At 33.9% G+C, this 22,299-nt stretch overlaps 1 protein-coding gene across 1 annotated transcript; it reads left to right on the top strand.

Annotated features, from left to right (window-relative positions):
- Positions 1 to 5,287: 5,287 nt before the first annotated feature.
- On the top strand, positions 5,288 to 11,965 carry LOC127809592 (5-methyltetrahydropteroyltriglutamate--homocysteine methyltransferase-like). The gene is made up of 12 exons (XM_052348498.1): positions 5,288 to 5,527; positions 6,502 to 6,855; positions 6,955 to 7,042; positions 7,996 to 8,123; positions 8,232 to 8,623; positions 9,684 to 9,847; positions 10,014 to 10,094; positions 10,196 to 10,362; positions 10,462 to 10,567; positions 10,656 to 10,906; positions 10,995 to 11,196; positions 11,393 to 11,965. The coding sequence occupies exons 1-12, from the start codon at positions 5,385 to 5,387 to the stop codon at positions 11,759 to 11,761; spliced, it is 2,445 nt and encodes an 814-aa protein (XP_052204458.1). The 5' UTR covers positions 5,288 to 5,384; the 3' UTR covers positions 11,762 to 11,965.
- Positions 11,966 to 22,299: the final 10,334 nt, after the last annotated feature.

Genomic DNA, 22,299 nt, shown 5'->3' with positions numbered 1-22,299 from the left:
TTGCGAAGCCATGAACTTGATGGTAGGGATATGACAATCGATTTTCGAGGGGCTCGGGATAATCCTTATCTCCATGATCTTCAGAATGACGATTGCGGCTGAGGAATCCAAGGAATCTTTGTTGAGCAAAAGGCTAAGATTCCTAATCGATTAGTTGAGACGCATCTGCCATTTGTTCATCCCGGACTTGGGCTAAATGGCGACCTTGGCTTGGCTCTCTGGCGAACACGTGTCTCTACTTTTATTGGCTATTTTCCCGGGGTGTTGGGGGTAATTATGAGCCTGAAGGCATTCCCCTCATTAGAAATGTAGTTACGCACCTTGCGACGAGAAGAGAGGAAGGAACAAACGCACAAGAGGCTCACGTGGGCTGCTTCACGTTGCTAATTCCTTTCCTCCTCTTCCCTCATATTAATTTATTCCTCTTGCTGTTGTTTTCAAATTACTCTATTGATTTGTACTTCAATTACTTACTCCTTATTAATGGCTCCAACTCATGCTACTACTTCCAGAAACTACATCGCACAGCATCCCGAATACATGTATTTACATAGGAAAGACTTTGGCGGACGAGCTGGAAAGAAAGAAGACAGGGGAGAGTCGATGGAAGACGGAACTTGTAGGGGCGAGAGATGCATAACGCACAGGAGAATTAATCGGGAAGTTTTCGAGAATGCAAGGGAGAGAGAGAGAGAGGGCTCACGTGTGTTTACCTTCTCCTAGTTTTTCTTTTACAATAATAATATATAATATGACATATCATGCATATACAACATCAAGTAGACGACAACCCCCCAATTTCAATCTCCAGCCCTCCAATTTCCAGTTTCCTCCCTTGCAGCACAATGATTGCCTCTACTAGCCCATTACACATGTCCCTTCAATGGTCTTTCAAATTTCCAATTTTAGTTGCCATGTTTTCTATCGAGACCATATCTCCTAACATTAAATTATCATTTCAATTCAATTGCTCCTAGCCAACCACTCTTATATATAATATGTATATTTGGTTCGGTTACCCACACATTCTGTTTTAATTCGGGTTTTGATTTGAATTTAGTGAAAACTATAACCAAACCATATTCATTGAAACAGTATTCGATTTTTTCCCAAACCAAACTATTACCCAGTCGAACGATTTTTAACCGTATTGACTAGTTCGGTCTTGAGTTAAGCACACCTCTAATCTTGTGCATTATTTTTTAATAAAATAATAATAAAATATTTAATATATATTTATTATGTTATATATATACATACGCTTTAACAAATTTCAAAATATTGTGTCAAGAAAGTCCTCCCATGTGGCATATCCCACTTACCCTTTGGACTTAGCTCAAAACAACCTTTATTGGTTAATTGCATAAGCAGAGGAGAACAAAAGTTCGATTTACTTAAGCTAAACGAATCGAATCGACTAAACTTGTTGATTCAGTTCAGTTTTTTTTTCTTTTATTAGTTCCATTTAGTTCGGTTTTTTATTTTCGGTTCAATTTTTTTGTGGGAAGAACCAAATTAATCAAATTGGTTAATTGGATAAGGAAGGGAGAACAAAAGTTCGATTTACTTAAACTAAACGAATCGAACCGACTGAACTTGTTGATTCAGTTCAGTTTTTTTTCTTTTATTGGTTCCATTCAGTTCGATTTTTTATTTTCAATTCAATTTTTTTGTGGGAAGAACCAAACTAATCAAATTGTCTGCACTTTAAAATAATATTATTTCAATGTTTATAAAATAACGTTGTTTTCTTCAGTTTTGTGTGTTTCTATCCGTTACTTTGATTTTTTTGCTTTTCTTTAGTTTAATTCGGTTTGATTTGGTTTATATGATTTATGTTCGATTTTTTCGGTTATCAGTTAGTTTGATTTTTGGGTTAATCGGTCAATTTGATTTAATAGGTTAGTGGATTTCGATCGATCGATTAGCGAATCAACTATTTACACACACTTGCACATAAGGCATATCAACACAACATAATGAATTTTACGCCTTTGAAAGAATATAACAACCCTTTGTTCGTATATTTTATTTTTCTACATATTCTAAGGTCAAAAGCCCCAACTAAAACTTGAGTTATAGAGAACGTTTTATATTTTTTTAAGTTAATTTTATATTAAATAATTGAATTTCATTTAGAAAAAAAAAAAAGAAGACTCATTTATCTAATATTTTAAGTTTATATTATGAATTAAAAAAATATTCTTTTTTATATTTCTTAAATTTTCTAAAATATAAAATATTATGACATTTTTAGTCTTAACATTAAACTAATCTTATACTTTTTTACTAACTTGATATATAAAAAGTAATTCACCTAATAAACTTGATAGATTATTGAAGTGCAAGCAAAGCAATACTTCAATTCTACCAAGTCAATCTCAATCATTTATTTTTCTCTTAATTAGTGAAAAATACGATTCTTAAGATCAAATGATGTATTAGGTTTCCAAATTAAGTTAGATTAATTTCAAATCCCAAAATAATTTGGGTTTCAAAATTGAGTAGCAAAAAGTTGTAAGAGATTTTACCACGTTACGATGAGGACAATTTTACGAATAAGAATGATTTTTTTCTCTTAACTTTCACAATATGAGGAGTCTTGTGCACTAAAATATTTTTTCCTATTAAGTTCATTGTGTAGATATAGTCAATTTTTTTGAAATAAAACTAGCAAGAAATCTTATCTTAATTAAGTATGAGTCTCGATTTTGTTTCTATATTCTATTACGTGTCGACAAATTGCTTATCTATATATAGGGACTGATCCATAAATTTACATAGGTTGAGGCTGAATTTTTTTTTTAACACGTAAAATTATACATCACAGATTTTGGGGTGGGTTATAATTTTTTTTTAAAGACTAATTTATTATTAAAAATTATTTTTTATATTAGAAATTATTTTTTAATATAAAATTAATTTTAATTGTGAGATGTCTTGGGCTTTAGCCCAAGCATAGATCTGCCCCTGTCTATACATTTGATATTTTATCTCTTTGCTACATCCGATTGGAGGACACTAAATAATAAAAGTACATAGATTTATTGATTTTTTTAATTTTTCCTTCACCATAAACACTTTTTTTATATTTTTCTCAACTTGCTTAAATTGACAAAACGTAACCTAATTGTTTCAAAAGTTGGATTCGGTTATTAAAAATAATTAAAAAGTCAGCCTAAAATTTAATACTTACTTCTTTTTTTTTTCATAATTTACATTTTCATTTTCAAAAAGTCATGACCAATGACTTCGATGAGCACATAAAATAAAATAAAAACCATAGTTATATAATTTAGTGTTGTAATTTATAGGCAAGGGAGGTAAGAGTTACATGAAAATACAAGTTTTTTTAGCTTTTTTATTATTTTTTAAATTAAAAATTTGGCCCTCAATTTATTAGCCCTAACAAAATGAATGCATGACAAAAAATATTTTTTTTTCTAATTTTTTCATTGTTAAAAATTATATAATATCAAAGTAATTTATTTAAATCTATATAATCTGTTATATTAAAATTTATAAAAAAAATAACTACCGTAATGGTTAACAAATAAGATGCTTTGAAAAATCGATATGCTGCCTTGATCTTTCTTTGTCTCGAACCCCATCTCATTGGGTTGAAAGAGAATTATTCTTATATCTAATTTTATAATTTTTTTTTATAATCATTCATTTAAAAAGAAATAAATGATGCTAATATTTCTTTATAATTGTCCAAACAAAGAAGCACTTTAAAGGCTTGAAAAAAAAGGGGTTGGCATCTCACCAACCCACTCACCAAAACAAAGCAACAAATATAAAAATCTTCCCTACAAATAGTAAGTCATTATTGTTTGAATAAGGTATACCTTAAGTCTTGTTGCTTGGGAAGTGGCCTATCGCCCCCCTCCTCCACCAACCTGTTATAACTTCATTTATACTTAATTCAAAATTAAATCTTTTTTGGTTTTTCAAAATAGTGAATCCCCAATTCACTGTTTCCATTTTTAAATTATGTTTGATTGGATGAAATAATTTTGAATAGGAAAGAGAGGAGAATGAAAATGGAATAAAATTGAATGATTAATCCATTTTATCGCTATATATATATTTTATTTATTTAAGGTGTTTGAGTTTCGTCCGATAAATTTTTAGAGGTGGGTGACATTCTTTCTTGATGCACTCCCGAGTAAATCTAATTGCAAACATAGTCTATACACATTCAGAGTTAGACATTTAATGTAGTTAATGCGAGATTTGTCTTCCAAACTTACTGCTATCTTCTAATAATAATTATGAAGAATGGAAAAATGCACAAAACAAATCGTGTCAATGTCATGTATCATACCAAATGAAGTCTTATAAACATGATAGAATGTTTTGTAATTTGGACGGATTCATTTGAAACTCGTTTTTACTTAATTAATAGTGTGAAGCAGACGAAGTAATTTCAGGCAGAGTCGAGTTGGACCACCATGCTATTTGTCATTTTTAGCAACAATATTAAATGTCAAATAACACATTTTTAGTAGATAAATAAAGTTTTGCAACATCAAGGACAAATTTAAATTCTATAAATTATCGAGGTAAAATATTGTCAACATGCAAAAGTAAAATTCCCGATTCACAAGTAAAATATCACTTTAGATTCAAATTTAATTTAGTCTCAAGCTCACTAATACTAGGATGATAGTATTAACATGTTAGACTTGAGTGAAATTACACAAATACTCGTTTTTAATACAAAAAAAAATATTTTGCATGTTTTTCTTTTCACTCTACTTTAAAACAAAAATGCTATTTAAACATACACTAAACTAATGTAAGAGTGTCTCGTCAAATCTTAGTACACTAATATTTTGTTTGTTAAAATAAGTAAGAAAATATTGAAATATTTTCTGTATCAATCAAAATAAAATTATGAAATATTTTAATATTTTTATTAAATATTTATTAAATTTTTAAAAATATATTAGAGGGCATATGAATTATTTGTTTTTATCTATAAGATTTTAAATAAATTTATTTAGAGAGAAAAAAAAATTTATTTGAAATATTTTAAATAAAAAGTGATGTGATTTCTTTTTAGTAGGTTGTCAAATAATTTTAATAAATATAATAAAAAATATTTTTATTTAAAATATTAAATAAAAATATTTTTTATATATTATTTTTTTACTCATGTTTTAATTAATAAATATTACTTAATAATATTTTTATGTATATTAATATCAAAATTCACGAATTTCATTAATCTCTTCTCCCAAGCAGACGGTAAAATCTCGTGAATGGAAAGATAGATCTGAGTGGGAAGAGAGGGGGAGAGAGAGAGACACAGAATCTGATGAAAATGGAATAGTGATTGAGTTTTGTAGGGTCATCTCTCGTCTTGAGCACTATAAATGAGACATATCTCACTGCTGCCTTCACTCAGGTCGTCTTCTTCTTCTTCTATCGCTCTTATCTGTTGTCGTCCCACTTTGCCCTCTCTCTCCCCAACTACTTTCTCCACAAACCATCTCACAGTCTTCCGCTTCAGCATAAGGTAATAAGGAGATAAATCTGTATTTTGTGTGTGCGCGCGTGCGCTTAAAGATCTGATATTTGCCGCTATTCCGTCTGTCTTTGGCGTCAGGCTTCTGGGTTTGATTTGAATCTGAATTTATGTTGAGGGTTTTGTTGTGCGTCTTGTCTGAAGGAAGACCCTTTATTTGTATGGGTTTGCGTTTTAAACCCAGTTATCTGGTTCGATTTATTGGGACTGTTTGTGTTGACTCTTGATGTTCCTTTGCAAACTCCATGTTTGGCTTTGAAAATTTGGACTATTTTTGGGAAGAAGTGTTTTTTTATGTAAAGATTAGCTTCACATTGACCGGATCTAAAATCTCGCCTTGTTCTTAGAAGTCGATGGTGCTACGTGTTGGGCTGTAGTAGTCTTATTTTTCCGTTGTGCAATAACTTATGCTAATTTGATATTGGATATTAGTTAATAAACCTTTTGTTCGAGTTTTGCATGGCTACTTGACTATTTTTTCCTTGTATTATGCTTATTTTGCCAATTCCATCACAAATGTGTCTTAATTAAAAGGGGGCATTTTGGAAAATTTATTACATAGTCCAGTTCAACCAAACAAATGCTGGACTAGTGTAGTTCAGCACATCTAGAACAGGTAAATCAATCCAATCTGGTTTAGCCCAGTCTAGTCCAGTTTGGCCTTGTCCACTCTGGATGATCAAACGCACTCTAAATAGTAAATACTCTTTTTTAGTGAGGCTATGTCTAGTACCCTTCATAGCTATTTTTACTTCCAGAAATTTATGGGATTTTCTTGATGTTGATCTGGTTTGCATGAAATTGATTATCCAAGTCGTATGATGCCTATATGCATTTGTTTTAAGATATCGCACAAGTATGCAAGGGTACTTGTATACTCTTGAAATTGTTTCTCTCCCAATGACATGCCATGAATTTACTTGTTTAAAATGCAAGTAATCTTTGTGTGGCATTCGATGATACAGGGCAATGGCATCTCATATTGTTGGATATCCTCGCATGGGTCCCAAGAGAGAGCTTAAGTTTGCTTTGGAATCTTTCTGGGATGGGAAGAGCAGTGCTGAGGACTTGGAGAAGGTGGCAGCTGATCTCAGGTCATCCATCTGGAAACAGATGGCCGATGCTGGAATCAGATATATCCCTAGCAATACCTTTTCTTATTATGATCAAGTGCTAGACACCACAGCAATGCTGGGGGCTGTGCCCCCCAGATATGGCTGGAATGGGGGTGAGATTGGTTTCGACACCTATTTTTCCATGGCTAGGGGAAATGCATCTGTTCCTGCTATGGAAATGACCAAGTGGTTTGACACTAACTAGTAAGTGACTACTATCCCTCTTGCAGTTTCTCTATTTTAAATAATTCAGTAAATGTGGTGTCATTATACTGAGTTAAACATATATGCTGATTAATGCAGCCATTACATTGTCCCAGAATTGGGGCCAGATGTGAAGTTTTCTTATGCGTCTCATAAGGCTGTGACTGAATTTAAGGAGGCCAAAGCAGTAAGTATGCTGAGTCCTACTTCAATTTTGTTGATATTTAGGATTTTGATGCCCTGAATTTGTATACATTCAGTTTATAGGTCTGATTGACTTGTTATGTTATCTCTATCCCTTAAAGGCAGAATCTTACTCTTATAGAGAACCAAACAACCTAAAAAAATGATTGTGAGTAACTGAAAGATATCTCTCGTGCTGGCTTAAATTAATTACTTTTGTCTTCTAATGAACGATCTGATTTCTACAAACAACCCTTCTCATAAATATAACAGACACTCATCTATATTATTTGTGAACACTATGACCCTATTAAGAAGTGACGCTAGAGATGGCTAAATGCCTTGAAGTTCAATGCATTGCAACTTGCAAAGCAACTTTGTTTTTCTATCATGAATTTGGGAAAACCAATGTACTGATTAATTTCCTTCTTTCTCCATACAAGATATATTGTTTCTTGTTAAGGGGTTGGATGAACAAGGAACATGTTAGGTGCTTTCTGATGCTCTTAACATATTACCTCTTGGTCCTTATTGTCGCTGCCTTACTTCTCTTGGTTCACTGAAACAATAAAACTTGTACACTTACTGTTTTTGGTTGTTCCTGTTGGCCCATGCCTTTTGAATTATATAAAGATCCATGGTTTTCCTTTTTGTTATGACAATATGTCAAAATAAGATTTTCTGCCATTGCTTTTTTATTTTCCTTTCCTTTTTTGTTTATTTCTCTCCTTCCTTTACCATTTATTTGTTTTTGTATTGGGGGTCCCCTTTTGTTCTGAGTTTCCGGGCCAACATAGGACTCTTTAACTGTCATAGCTCAATTAATTAGGGCCATTTACATTTCCATGTTAAACTCTTCCATGACATTTTTTTTTTGTTTTTTATTCTTATATTCTTAATTTATCAAGTAACTAACATTGTTTGTTCTATTCACTTCTTTTTTGTATGATAATGCAGCTTGGAATCCAGACTGTCCCAGTCCTTGTAGGACCTGTATCCTATTTGTTGTTGTCAAAACCAGCTAAGGGTGCTGAGAAGTCATTTTCTCTTCTCTCTTTGATTGACAAAATTCTTCCAGTTTACAAGTAAGGTTTTGGCACATTTTTTGTTGTGCAGCTTTTGGAGCTTGTTGTAATATGTATATGGCTATATTTCATAATCTGAATCGTTCATATTATACTTTTACCACACAGGGAAGTTGTTGCTGAACTGAAGGCAGCTGGAGCCACCTGGATTCAGTTTGATGAGCCTACCCTTGTGATGGATCTGGAGTCTCACAAATTGCAGGCATTTAGTCATGCCTACTCAGAGCTGGAATCGTCGCTCTCTGGTTTGGATGTTCTCATTGAGACATATTTTGCGGACGTTCCTGCTAATGCTTACAGAACACTGACTGCCTTGAAGGGTGTTACCGGCTTTGGGTTTGATTTGGTTCGTGGAACAAAAACCCTGGATCTAGTAAAGAGTGGATTCCCTTCGGGCAAGTACTTTTTTGCTGGAGTAGTAGATGGAAGGAACATTTGGGCCAATGATCTTGCTGCTTCACTCGCTACCCTGCAGGGCCTTGAGGGCATTGTGGGAAAAGGTATTTATTTTTTAATGCACTCTTTCATAGCCAGAGTAACGGTCCATGTTATAACTGTGTAATCATTGCTAAGGATTTCTCATGGCTGAATTTTGGTAATTAGTAGTACTACTCATTTAAGAAAAGCTCATCGAGTATCTCATCGTCTGAATTGCAAAAAGTCAAAACAGTTCTCACCCGCTCTCTCACTGAAATCTGCAGACCTCAGATTCTCCCTTAGCAAACCTCCTGTGTGGCTGTTGCTTCATTGTTTTGTTAAAACTTAGTTACTTAGTACTATTCAATGTCAGCTGCCCAAACTTTATCAGCGATCAAACTTAGTATCCTCTTGGAAAAACAGGTTAATATAAGGTTTTGCAGCCTGACTTATACCAAAAACATTACTAAATTTCTAGAACACTTTTTTTTTTTAAGTAATTATTGATCAAGCTTAGTATTCTGTTGGAAAAACAGATTAATATGAGGTGTTGCAACCTGCCCTATATAAAAAGATATTACTGCATTTCTAGAAAATGAACTTGGTTCTCAAATAATTACTCCAAATTATGTGATTTTTTTTCGGTCAACTAGGCTCATTATATTTTAACATCTCATAAATTTTTTCTTGATTAAAATATATCTTGTGCCTCTACCAAGGATTTTTGGCGGTGAATTTTCTCATAGCGGGCTTCTATCACAGAAAGAAACTGCTTGCTGCCAAGACTTCCGCCTTCTTTTGGATTTAAGCATCCAATTTATTAAATTTATTAGTATGACGATAAAGGGATTAAGGGAAGATCTTAAAACTCTTGTTTTCCTTAACTTCTATCTGTCACAATAGTGACTGCATTATGCTCAACATAGCTGCCAATTCAGAAAACAAAAGGAAAAAAAAAGGACGGCCCAATATGAGATCTACTGATTTTTTTTCTAATTGATAGGTCTTTCCATTTATTATTATTCTTTTTTGATGGGCAGGGTATCACCAACTTCAGGTGGTTGGGTGCTCCTTTTCTTGGTCTAAGGAGAATGTATCATTAGACAGGAACTCATTATTTACTTCTGATTTGATTGTGAACAGATAAGATTGTTGTCTCCACTTCCTGTTCTCTTCTCCATACCGCGGTTGATTTAGAGAATGAGACAAAGTTGGACACAGAGATAAAATCATGGCTTGCATTTGCTGCACAGAAAGTAGTTGAAGTCAATGCCTTGGCAAATGCACTTTCTGGTCAAAAGGATGAGGTACTTCATTATGCTGCTACTCCTTTATTTTTATGTTGAAAGTTTTGAGATCTTTGATACTAAGTGTAATTAGGAAACTAAGATTAAGCATCCCTAATAATTGTCAACGTGTCCCCCCCCCCCCCCCCCTCTCTTCCTTTCTTTTTTCTTTTCCTTCGCCCTGCAGGCATTCTCATCTGCTAATGCCGCGGCCCATGCTTCAAGGAAGTCATCACCAAGAGTGACAAATGAGGCTGTTCAAAAGGCAGTAAGTATTTCTTTGGGCCTATCCCCCCCACCCCCAATGCCAATTGTTTTCAGGCAGTAGATCTTCTTGTTCTGACCATGAGCTTCTATTTTCTTGCTAAGGCTGCTGCTTTGAAGGACTCTGACCACCGCAGAGCTACAAATGTGAGTGCCAGGTTGGATGCTCAGCAGAAGAAATTGAACCTTCCAATTCTTCCGACCACTACTATTGGATCTTTCCCTCAAACAATGGAGCTTAGAAAAGTCCGCCGTGAATATAAGGCTAAAAAGTAAGCTTTTTGCTTAAGGAGTATCATTGCTCCTTAAGAGTTTATTACATCTTCTCTAGTTATGTGGCATAGGAAATAATTAATCTTTTCCTGTTACAGGATCTCTGAGGAGGAGTATGTGAAGGCTATTAAGGAGGAGATCAACAAAGTTGTCAAGCTTCAGGAAGAACTAGACATTGATGTTTTGGTGCATGGAGAACCTGAGGTGGGCATCCTGTTAAACTAATTGGCTCTATATTCAAATTCGATCTTATTCTCTTGTGAAAAGTTTCTAACATCTTGTGCTGATGCAGAGGAATGACATGGTTGAGTACTTTGGAGAGCAGTTATCTGGTTTTGCCTTTACTGTTAATGGGTGGGTCCAATCTTACGGATCTCGCTGTGTCAAGCCACCCATCATCTATGGTGATGTGAGTCGCCCCAATGCAATGACTGTCTTCTGGTCTTCAATGGCTCAGAGCATGACTAATCGCCCAATGAAGGGAATGCTCACTGGCCCCGTGACCATTCTGAACTGGTCCTTTGTTCGGGTTGACCAACCCAGGTATAAAATGACACTGCTCAAGCCGTCTGCTACGTCGATTTTGGTGGTTATTGCAAGGATTTTGACATTACATTTTGCGTCTTTTTAGATTTGAGACCTGCTATCAGATTGCTTTGGCCATCAAGGATGAGGTTGAGGATCTTGAGAAGGCTGGCATTAATGTTATACAAATTGATGAGGCTGCTCTAAGAGAAGGCTTGCCTCTTAGGAAGTCCGAGCAAGCTTTCTACTTGGACTGGGCTGTTCACTCCTTCCGAATCACCAATTGTGGTGTCAAAGACACTACCCAGGTGTGTTTTATATCTTCTATCTTCTTCCTTAATCTGGGAACTTCACTTTTACCCATGCATCGTTACTAGAAATACGACTAGAAAAGAAAAACTGAACAAATGCACAACATAAATGAAACAGAAATCGACCATTCAGTAAGACAATTCAGCAGCTAAATGACTCTGAACATGGTTTTGTTGTTGCTGTGTTGGGCAGATCCACACCCACATGTGCTACTCAAACTTCAACGACATCATCCACTCTATTATAGACATGGATGCGGATGTGATTACCATTGAGAACTCTAGATCGGATGAGAAGCTTCTTTCAGTCTTCCGGGAGGGAGTGAAATATGGCGCGGGCATTGGCCCGGGTGTGTATGACATCCACTCGCCCAGGATCCCGTCTACAGAAGAGATTGCTGATCGGATCAACAAGATGCTTGCTGTCCTCGAGAGCAACATCCTGTGGGTCAACCCCGACTGTGGCCTTAAGACGAGGAAGTATGCGGAGGTCATGCCTGCTCTCAGCAACATGGTTGCAGCCGCCAAGCTCCTCCGCTCGCAGCTGGCCAGCGCCAAGTGAGTTGGGAAGGGGCCGTGTAAACTCCATGGGAGAAGGGAAACTGGGTTTGTAGGTCAATAACCCCATGGCATTGTGTTGGATTGGGACCATGGGCTTTCTTTTATGCTCTGCGGAAATGATCTTAGGTTACTGAGAGTTTTGCTCTTCTAGTGAGCTCTTATCACTGTTTTTGTTGCCTTCAATGAATCAACATCCTTCTCCTCTTGTCTTCTCGTTGCTTTTCTAATTGTATTATATATATATATATCTATATATTTGTTTGAAAAGTAGATAATATCATTTGAACAGATTTGTTCTCCTTGCATGGGGGACACCTCTCTTTTTACTTGCGTCGGACAAAAGTTATGCTAACATAATATTCTTGATCATTTAAAATAAGATAATAATAGAGATTTTGAAAAGATTGGTTTGAAAATTCGTGCATGAGCAAGAGACATTTTCTCATGCTTAAGTATTTATTTTCTGCTTTAAACTAAAATTATTATCTTATTAAATAAGGGATATTGCATGCTTTTATATCAAATATCATACAAAATAAATGCATACTTCAATCATTGTGGTCTCGAGCTCTAATCCCCGGGCACATCGATTCTTGATCCTTCAATATCATTCAGTCTATTAAAGTAACTGTCATGAAATGAAAAGTTTTAAAGTATAAAACGTATAGTCTTTAATCATGCACGAATCTAAACTTATATATTTAAAAAAAAAATAAAAATAAAAAATCATTAGACTAACATCAACATAAATTGATTATAAAAGTCGTCTTAAATGTCACACATGACGAGAAAATGTGCTATTATGGTAATTGCAATTATCTTTTAAAGGTAATTGTCTAGCCAACATAAATAAATCTAGGATTTCCTCCCATGTGAACTGATGAGGAATTCACATGCTACAGTAACACACTCTATTTCTTCCTTGGGAGTGCAGTATCTTTACTGCACGACTCTATCATCGTCGAACTTAGAAGTCGACTATGATATCAACTGTAACAGTTTAGGTAATTACCTTCAAAGGTAATTGTCCAATCAACACACCGACCCATTAGCTGGAAGCACACACTATTGTCGTAGTCTTAGTGCCCACACTCAGCCATGATACCAACTGTAACAACTTGGGCAACTACTTTCCAAAGGCTGCTTGTGTGTTACTATAATGTTTGAATCCCGCATTGGTTCGCTTGGGGAGAGTCTTGGGCTTATTTGTGTTGGTTGAGTAGTCACCTTTGGAAGGTGGTTGCTTAGACTATTACAATTGGTATTACAGCCGACTTCTAGGTCTGACAATGGTGGGACCATGTAATAGAGACACTGCACCCCCAAGAGAGGGATGGCATGTATTACTGTAGCGTGTAAATCTTACATCAGTTTGCTTAGGAGGAGTCCTGGATTTATTTGTGTTGATTGGGTAGTCACCTTTGGAAGGTGGCTGCCTATACTATTACAATGGTATTATTATAAATATTTTTTATGATAAATTGCCTAAAAAATACCCATATTCGAATATATATTCAATTTTAGAATCACTTTTTATGACACCACTTTTGCTTTTATTCTCAATTTTAGAACATTGTGAACTTCCATTTATCTTATCCATTAAAAGTGACGATATGCCTTCCAACCTTACTATGAGGTGGCATGGCACAACCCTAAGGACCAATTAATAGGGAATAAAAGGAGTACATTGAAAAGAAGAAAAGTAGGCTTCTAAATAGTTGAACACGCATAAAGTGAAAGATGCAATTATCCAAAAAAAAGTTTCAAATCTATTTGCTTAACCGTTTTTTGAAAATATATCTTTTAACTTTAAATTTCATATTAATTAATAGGGAAAACAAAGAAAATTATTTATAATATAAGTATTAACAAGAGATATATAATAGGTATGTGTTTTTAAACAATTTCATAATCCAAAAAGATGAGTTAGGTATCATTAATAGCAAATATAAGAAGGAATTTGGAAGACTTTATCAATTAACTAGAGAAGGATCTTCGGTCGACCGAACTTAATTTGAGACCAACGAAAATGCTTTTTTAAGACTTTGATCGACCATACTCGTGATGAAAAGATAATCTTTATAATCTATCAAATTTCAATTGACTTAGAAAAAATCTTTGATCGACTAGACAATGCAAGGAGCACAAGTAAAGATATTGTTTGAGACTTTGGTCAACCATAATCAAACTTGACTTAAGGTAGGCAATACTTGAACATATTGCCTATCTTGAGTAGACTACTGAAAGCCTTTGGTTGACTGAGGAATTCGATAGAGAATAAATGATCATTCTACTATTCTTTCATGGACCATGGTTTTAGCATTGGTTAATCGAACCTATTTGAAAGTTGTTTTTCATGCCTTTTAAAGGATTAAATAAATGTTTTGTTTGAAAGGATTTATCTTGGTTTATGTGTTAGACAATGGATACATTTGATCCAAAAGATTAATTTTAAGAACAGTTACTTTTGCCCACAATGAAAAATCATTTATTATTTTTACAAAAAAATAGTTTATTTCTATTATCATTAAGACTATAATTGTACTATTGATGTTAATAGTAACCTTCCACGTCGACTTATGTAACAATCAAGTATTTAATCTTTATATATATATATATATGGGTATTTAATTTCGTGTTATTTTTATTTGAGGTTATACATGAAGTATTCTTATGTATATTTATGTGATGAACTATCTATTTATACATATATGTTGTGTAAAGTATGAAAATATAGGTAAGGATGGCACATACACATAACAAATGACATATGGATAGAGGATCCTCATAGGAAGGGTGAGGATAGAGATATTCATCGCTAATAAAATAGAAGGGATAACGGGAGGGGAAATTCTATTCATAGCGAACGTTTTACTTTTTGCAACCATTTTTAAATATACCTAAAATACCCTAAAATAAAAATTCAATTTTACCCTTATCTTCAATACTCGACCACCACCACCTGACATGACATCTTTCACCGGAGAAATTTTCTTCTTCACAGTGGCTCATATCCCAATCAAATCTTTTCTCCTAAAATCTCTATCTCTAATTTGAGACTCACTTTCAGACTCACACTCAGACTAATCTATTTTCTCTCAAATACATATCATCGATTCATACATTTTATGATCGATCATGGATTACTATACTAAATTATTGACGGAGAACTGGGAAGAGTTTGAGGAAGAACAGAACAACTATTTAGAAAAAGAATATTATGCACAGGTAAGTAATCTGTAAATGTGTGTTTTAAAATATGCGTTTGTGTTTGTAAGAATGTAATATGGGTTATATTGGAATGCGTTGCAAAATGGAAAGAAGTGTTTTGAAAAAGGCAAGCTTACTGAATCCAGCGGGGAAGGCTGGCCTCCAGAATGCTGGAATTCGGGAGGGCTGCCCTTTCCCCGAATTCCAACCTTCGGGGAAGGCTGGCCTCCCCGAATGCTGGAATTCGAGAGGGCTGACCTTCCCCGAAGTCCAGCATTCGGGAAAGGCTAGCTTCCCCGAATACCAGGGTTCGGGGTCGGGGAAGTCTCCCGAATCACAGCCTTCGGGGAAGGATAGTCTCCCCGAACCCTAGCATTCGGAAATATTTTCATTTTTAAGTTTCAATCTATATTTTATTTTATTAATTTTTTTTATAGGAATCAAATTGTGCAATCCAGGAATTTGATGTTATTCAACAATTTACTACGAATGAGGTATGATAGATTTTTAATAATTTTGTTTGAATTATTGAAAAAAATATATCTGAATATTTTTTATTGTTGTATTAGCTATTTGATACTAGAGAAGCACTTATTGGATGGGCTAAGAAAATTGGAAAACAAAATGGAATTGTGATTGTGATCAAGAGTTCAGAATCTGGGGGTCCTGGAAAAAGACCTAGAGTTCGTCTTGCTTGTGAACGTAGTGGAAAGTATAGACCATCGAAGAGGAAAGAAGAAATAATAGGGGAATTAAAACGGAAGTGCACAGGTTCCAAAAGTGTGATTGTCCGTTTGAATTACTTGGTATGAAATTTGAGCAGTGGGAGTTGAAAGTTGTATGTGGACTGCACAATCATGCACTAGCAGTTCAACTGGAGGGTCATTCATATGCAGGGAGGCTTACAGAAAAAGAGAAAGTAATTTTAAAAACAATGTCTGAGAATCTCGTGAAACCTAGAAATATTTTGATGAGTCTCAAGGCAGATGATGAGAATAATGTTACTACTATCAAAACTATATATAATGCGCGTCAAAGATATAAACTTATTGAGAAAGGTGGTAGATCACAAATGCAACAGTTGATGAAGAAATTAAGAGAATGTAATTATGCGGAGTGGCACAGAAGTGATGAATCAAATTGTATTGCAGACTTATTTTGGGCTCATCCGATGTCCATAGATTTATTAAAAATATTTCCACATGTCTTGATAATGGATTGTACATACAAAACTAACAGGTATAGATATCCACTTCTTAAGATTGTTGGTGTGACATTCACTGAGTTAACTTTTCCTGTTGCATTTGTATTTATGAACCATGAATATGAGGATAACTATACATGGGCTATGGAGAGATTAAAGAATGTGATGGGATCTAATACATTTCCAGGAGTAATTATCACTGATAGAGAATTAGCGTTGATGAATGCAATACATAAGGTCTTTCCAAGTACGACGACCTTATTATGTAGGTGGCATATATCTAAAAATGTATTTGCTAAGTGTAAGAAATTTTTTGATAGGAAGGAGACATAGGAGAAGTTTATGTTACAATGGAATCCTCTTGTTTTTGCCTCTACTGAGATTGAGTATCAAAGTCTGCTTTGTGACTTAATGGTTGAGTATCATGCATATGAAGAAGCACTTGATTATGTGAGAAAGACATGACTGAATGATTATAAAGAAAAATTTATTGCAGCGTGAACAAATAAAGTATTACATTTTGGCAATGTTACTACTAACAGGTATTCTTTAGTAAACTCAAATCTTGTTGTTATTATTTTTATTATAATATCTCTAATTAATCTAATACTGCTTATGTTTTTATTCAAAGGGCTGAGAGTGCACATGCGAAGCTAAAGAGATATCTGGGATCATCTCAAGGTGACTTTGAGTCATCATGGAAAATTATCAATTCTATTATTGAGTTACAACATATCGAGATAAAGGGGTCTTTTCGGAAGAGTTTAATGTTGGTACAACATAATTTCAGACCAAAAATTTTTAGAGAATTGAGAGGTATTATATCAAGAAATGCAATGAATATGGTATTAAAGCAAACACAGATAGCTCAAAAAATTGGGGTGGATAAGGTTGCATGTGGATGTGTGATAAGAAGCACACATGGTTTACCTTGTGCACAAGAAATTGCAGAATTAATGATGGAGGGACGACCAATTCCTTTATCATTTGTGCACCTTTATTGGACAAAATTAGATTTAGTGAAGACTGTTGATGTGTCCTCAGTGTTAACAATTGATCCAGAGTTAGAAAGTCTATATAATATATTTCAATCAGAACCAGCAGGAGGTAAAATCGTATTAAAACAGAAGTTGAGAGAATTAATAGATCCAGCTACGACTTCATTGATCCCACAAAGTGTGAAAGTTCGGATAAAAGGTAAGCCATCATCAAAGAATAAAATTCAGGTTGATACATCCACTCGACGTGATCCATCATATTTTGAAATAGTACAGTCTATTCATGATAGTACATCTCCAACAACACAGAGCTCAGTTAAGACACCGAATGAAGGTAAACTTTATCGTACCAGTGTCAAACACAGATTGCTAGGTTATGATGCTTCATTCCCATAAAAAATACATCATTTTATACATAATATTATTAATGTGGAGTCGGATGGACATTGTAGATTTCGTGCTATTGCTGCGTTACTTGGAATGAGTGAGCACAACTGGAGGGATATTCGTATGAATCTGATTGGAGAGTTGCATACTTTTCGTGATGAATATATAGAGTTATATGGATCTGCTATGCGTGTAGATGAGTTAATGCACGAACTTTCTTGCTTTGAGTGTGTTGCACCTCCTCAACATTGGATGACTTTACCTGACATGGGTCATTTGATTGCTTCAAAATATAATGTTGTATTGATTCATTTATCTCGAATGGAGTGTCTTACCTACCTTCCATTGAGATCAGCCGCTCCTTCAGTTATACAACATTATATATTGGCATAATTATGTTAATATAAATTTGTTACTAATAATATTGTCTTATATTTTTTCAGGTGTTTCTTAAATTAGGTTCACCAATTCCTCCTGTTGCACGCAATTGGCATAAATATCGATATAATATTGCATGTGAATGGGAAACACCATATATAACTCGAATTCAAGCATTTCTGTCTCTTATTAACAAAAATGTTATTACAAAGGATGTTTTTTATTTAACTGATGAATGATGAATAACCAATGTGTATGTTTTACATTATATATTTTTGATTTAACTATGAATGACGAATGTGTATGTTTTATATTATATGTTTGTAATATTTCTTTATTTTGTTAGAATTATCAAAATTGCACAAAGTTATATTTCTTTCTTTCATTAATTTATTCTGTTAATTTTTGTGTAAATGGTATTAAAATTACATAAATCATAATAAAATTTAATAGTAAATATTAAAATAAAATATTATTACAAGTTATACATAATTCAAAATTATAATTTACGAATTACAATTATAAACAACAACTACAAGTAACTCGGTGCTATAAACAACAACTATAAGCAAGCTATAGTACGAAGTAAATTATCTTGGCGGAGATGTACGAGATGTGGACGCTCCAATATTATCAATATCAGGATGCCGAGAGCCTAGAATGGTATTCACCCCAAGACATGTCTCCCTGCATGCATCAGCAGATACAGGCTTAGTACTTGATATCGTCTGGTCGATAGCATATAATGCTAGTCGATTACGCTGAAATAAAAACAATTATATCAATTTTTTTAAATTTAAATAAACTAAATTCAATAATAACTTAAATATAATTTAAAAACTTACTGATTCAGCAAGACTGAGCATATCTTCTGCACCTCTATCAAAACTGGATCGATGTATAGGATTTTGTATAATTGGATGTGTAATAGCTCCATACCACGTTAAATATTCAGGTGTAAAATGCCATGGAAATTTAGAATATTTACCACATCGATGTGGTGGTAATAAATGCATATCCCATTGATTCCACATATCATCAACAAATGTATAAATTACCCGATATGAAGCCGTACCCTGACCTTGCCTAGCTTCAACAGGTGATAATGGGGGTGGAGGAATAGTTTGCACATGCCCAAATTGTCGTAAAACTCTCTCAGGATGATATGGTTCTATAATATTTCCACATTTCAGACAACTTGAGAAAAATGTAATTTCTGAAAATGGATGGTGTGCCTGAACCCTCCGGTACGGCGTCCAAATCAACTGTAAATATTATTTACTTTAAAATTTAATTTTATAATATATTAATTAACTTACAAATCATATATATGATAAATACCTCGTCCGGTGATAAATCAATAAGCTTCTCCCTAACAGATTGTAAAGAATCAGTATCACGAACAGATATCCAACGGAGAGCTTGTGGCTGATTGTCACTATATAACAAGTTACATCTAATTCTAGTAAAAGGGAAATGCTCGTACACCCATATAAATAATTATGTTAAATATATATAAATATATGATATAAAATTATGAAATTAAAATAATTACCTCAAGTAAGGTAAGATATCCAGCAATACTCTTCACCTCTCGTCTAGTAGCAATGCCGAGCTGTCGATACAAATATGCGAGACACGCAGCTCCCCATGCATAATTACCGATCATACTTAAATCATCTAATAATGTCAAATACGCTACTGAAACTAATGTCCCACTCTTGTCTACAAATAACGTACAACCTAATAAAAATAACAGATATGCTCTACTAATATGTTCAATCTCTTCATTAGAAACCTCATTTGGTAGATGCATAAATATTTTTTTCAACCAATCTAATTTTACAAATGCTCCTCGATTCTCTCTAATTTGTTGTGTTGCTACATCTAATAAAACCCCAAGTAACCTACATAATAAATCACTAGCTTCACTAGGTGTCAAATGATGAGGCACAGATACAGATTTTCCTGTTACTGGAATCTTCAAAATAGTAGCAATATCATATAATGTTATACTTATCTCCCCAAATGGTAAATGAAATGTATTAGTTTCAGGCTGCCATCTCTCTGTAAATGCTGAGACTATAGCATGATTTATATTTCGATAAGTACACGCTAGCAATGGTGACAAACTAGAACCCATAACAATATCACGAACACAAGGCTGATTATCCAATGGCCATTCAGGAATTTTAAGGCCATGATTTCTACATTTTAATATGCCTCTTTTCTATTAAAAAATTCAAATACCTAATTATTTAAATTATAAAAACTTGCAATAGGTAATTATTTAAATTATAAAGATAAATATTAAAAAAATTAATATAACTTACCTCTCCTGCCCATATTGCAAATGCAACATGATTTTTAAAACTTTTTAGAATAGATCTATCACTAGGATCCCCAGGTAGTGGTTCAGAAATATCATCCTCGTGCTGAGAGGAAGATGGTCGATCCGTTGCTTCCTCTTCATTAGGGTTGGGATGCTCCTCAACTGGTGTCACATATTCTGCTACTGGCTTTAAAATAGTCGGTTCACTAGAACTCTCGATCCTCCTTCTTCTTCTAGTTGACGCAGTAGGACGCTCCCGAGAAGAAGAAGTCTGGCGAGATAAAGAAGCTTCACATCTTCTTCTACCACGTACCATATCTACAAAATAATAAAAAAATAGCAAGTAACTACAAAATAACACAAGAATAAAAAATAGCAGGTATCGTAACTACAAAATAATACAAAAATACAAAATATTAAACAGAACATTACAATAAAAAAATTATTAAACAAAAAATATTGTACTTGTTCGGAAAATCCATGTTTTCCTGAACAAAAATTATTAAACAAAAACATGGATTTTCCTGAACTCCAGAGTTTAGGGAAGCTGGTGTTGCCCGAACTCCAGAGTTCGGGAAACACCAGCTTTCCTGAACTCCAGAATTAGAGAAAACTGGTGAACTCCAGAATTAGGGAAACACCAGCTTTCCCGAACTCCAGAGTTCGGGCAACACCAGCTTCCCCGAACTCTGGAGTTCGGGAAGTTCGGGAAAATCAATGTTTCTCGAACTCTGGAGTTCGAGACCCAATAATATGTTAATATAATAATTATATAAAATATAAAATATGTTAGTTGGGAAAATCCATTATTAGATTTAAAAAATTAAGTAAAAAAATATATATTTGCTTGTATTAAAAATTAAATTCTTCAACTCCAATACCTAAATAAAAAATTAAGTATAAAAAAATATTAGTTAGCACTATTTAATAAAAAAAATAAGTTTTAATAAATAATTAAGTATAAAAAATATTAATTAGCACTATTTAATTAAAAAATTAAGATTTTCAAATATTTGTATAAAAAATAAAATAAAAATTAAGTATAAAAAAATATTAATTAGCAATATTTAATTAAAAAATTAAGTTTTTTCACATATTTGTATAAAAAAATAAAAATTAAGTATACAAAAATATTAATTAGCACTATTTAAATAAGAAATTAAGTTTTTTCAATTATCTGTATAAAAAATAAAATATAAAATAAAAAAAATAAGGCAAAATGGTTGGGCCGCTCCCGAAACTTAGGTTTGTGGAGATTATTGTATATTTGCGAGTTTAAAGGAAATTTAGGTAATTAATTAAATTATTTGGGAATTGGGAGATTTAAGAAAATGTTTATTTATGTTATTTTGAGAAAATAATTATTTATTTGGAAGTATTTATGAAAATAGGAAAATAAATTAAATTAGTGGAATTTCTGAAATTTTGGGGTGTAAGTGTCAATTTAAGGAAATTTGGGTGTAAGGAAAATTATTAAGGGGGGTGCGTGTGTAATTAATGGAAAGTTGTGGGTGTTGGTGTAAAAGTTGAAAAGTGACTGTAAGTAACTTTAAATTTAATTGAAGGGACTATATGGTTGAAGGATGTGTGCGAAGCGAGCGGTCGTGCGCGAGGGGGCCAGGGAGTAGGCGCGAGATCGAGACCTGGGGCATGCGTGCGCTGGAAGTTTTTGGCTGAATTTTCAGCCAAAAACTTGCCCAAAACGGCGTCGTTTTGGGCAAGGCGGTGGCAGCCATGCGCAGCTGCTGGAGCGCCACGTGGCGCATGCTGGGCCCTCTGCTGAGCTTCATTTTTAAGGCCAATTTCAGCCATTTGGCGAGCAGAAATCAGAAAGGAAATGGAAGAAAGAAAATGGAGAAGAAACAACGCGCAGAGGGCTATTTTTTGGGGAGAAAGTTAGGATTAAACTCAATTTAATTGAGTTTTAATTAGCCCGGTAAGTAAAGAAATGCGTATTAAACATTCTGTACGGTTGAAATTTCATTTTGAGTCATATTTTGCTAATTTTGGGAGTTATTCTATTTTGCAGT

This window comes from Diospyros lotus, chromosome 1 (assembly GCF_014633365.1).
Source record: "Diospyros lotus cultivar Yz01 chromosome 1, ASM1463336v1, whole genome shotgun sequence".
Taxonomy (NCBI): Eukaryota; Viridiplantae; Streptophyta; class Magnoliopsida; order Ericales; family Ebenaceae; genus Diospyros; species Diospyros lotus.
This window is presented reverse-complemented; position numbering and strand designations above follow the sequence as displayed.

What these genes read in the sequence shown, in the direction of transcription:
- LOC127809592 (XM_052348498.1), top strand. Translation starts at nt 5,385, where the DNA reads ATGAGACATATCTCACTGCTGCCTTCACTCAGGTCGTCTTCTTCTTCT. An exon ending in GTCTTCCGCTTCAGCATAAG is followed by an intron (nt 5,528 to 6,501) that starts GTAATAAGGAGA and finishes TCGATGATACAG; the next exon opens with GGCAATGGCATCTCATATTG. An exon ending in AATTTAAGGAGGCCAAAGCA is followed by an intron (nt 7,043 to 7,995) that starts GTAAGTATGCTG and finishes ATGATAATGCAG; the next exon opens with CTTGGAATCCAGACTGTCCC.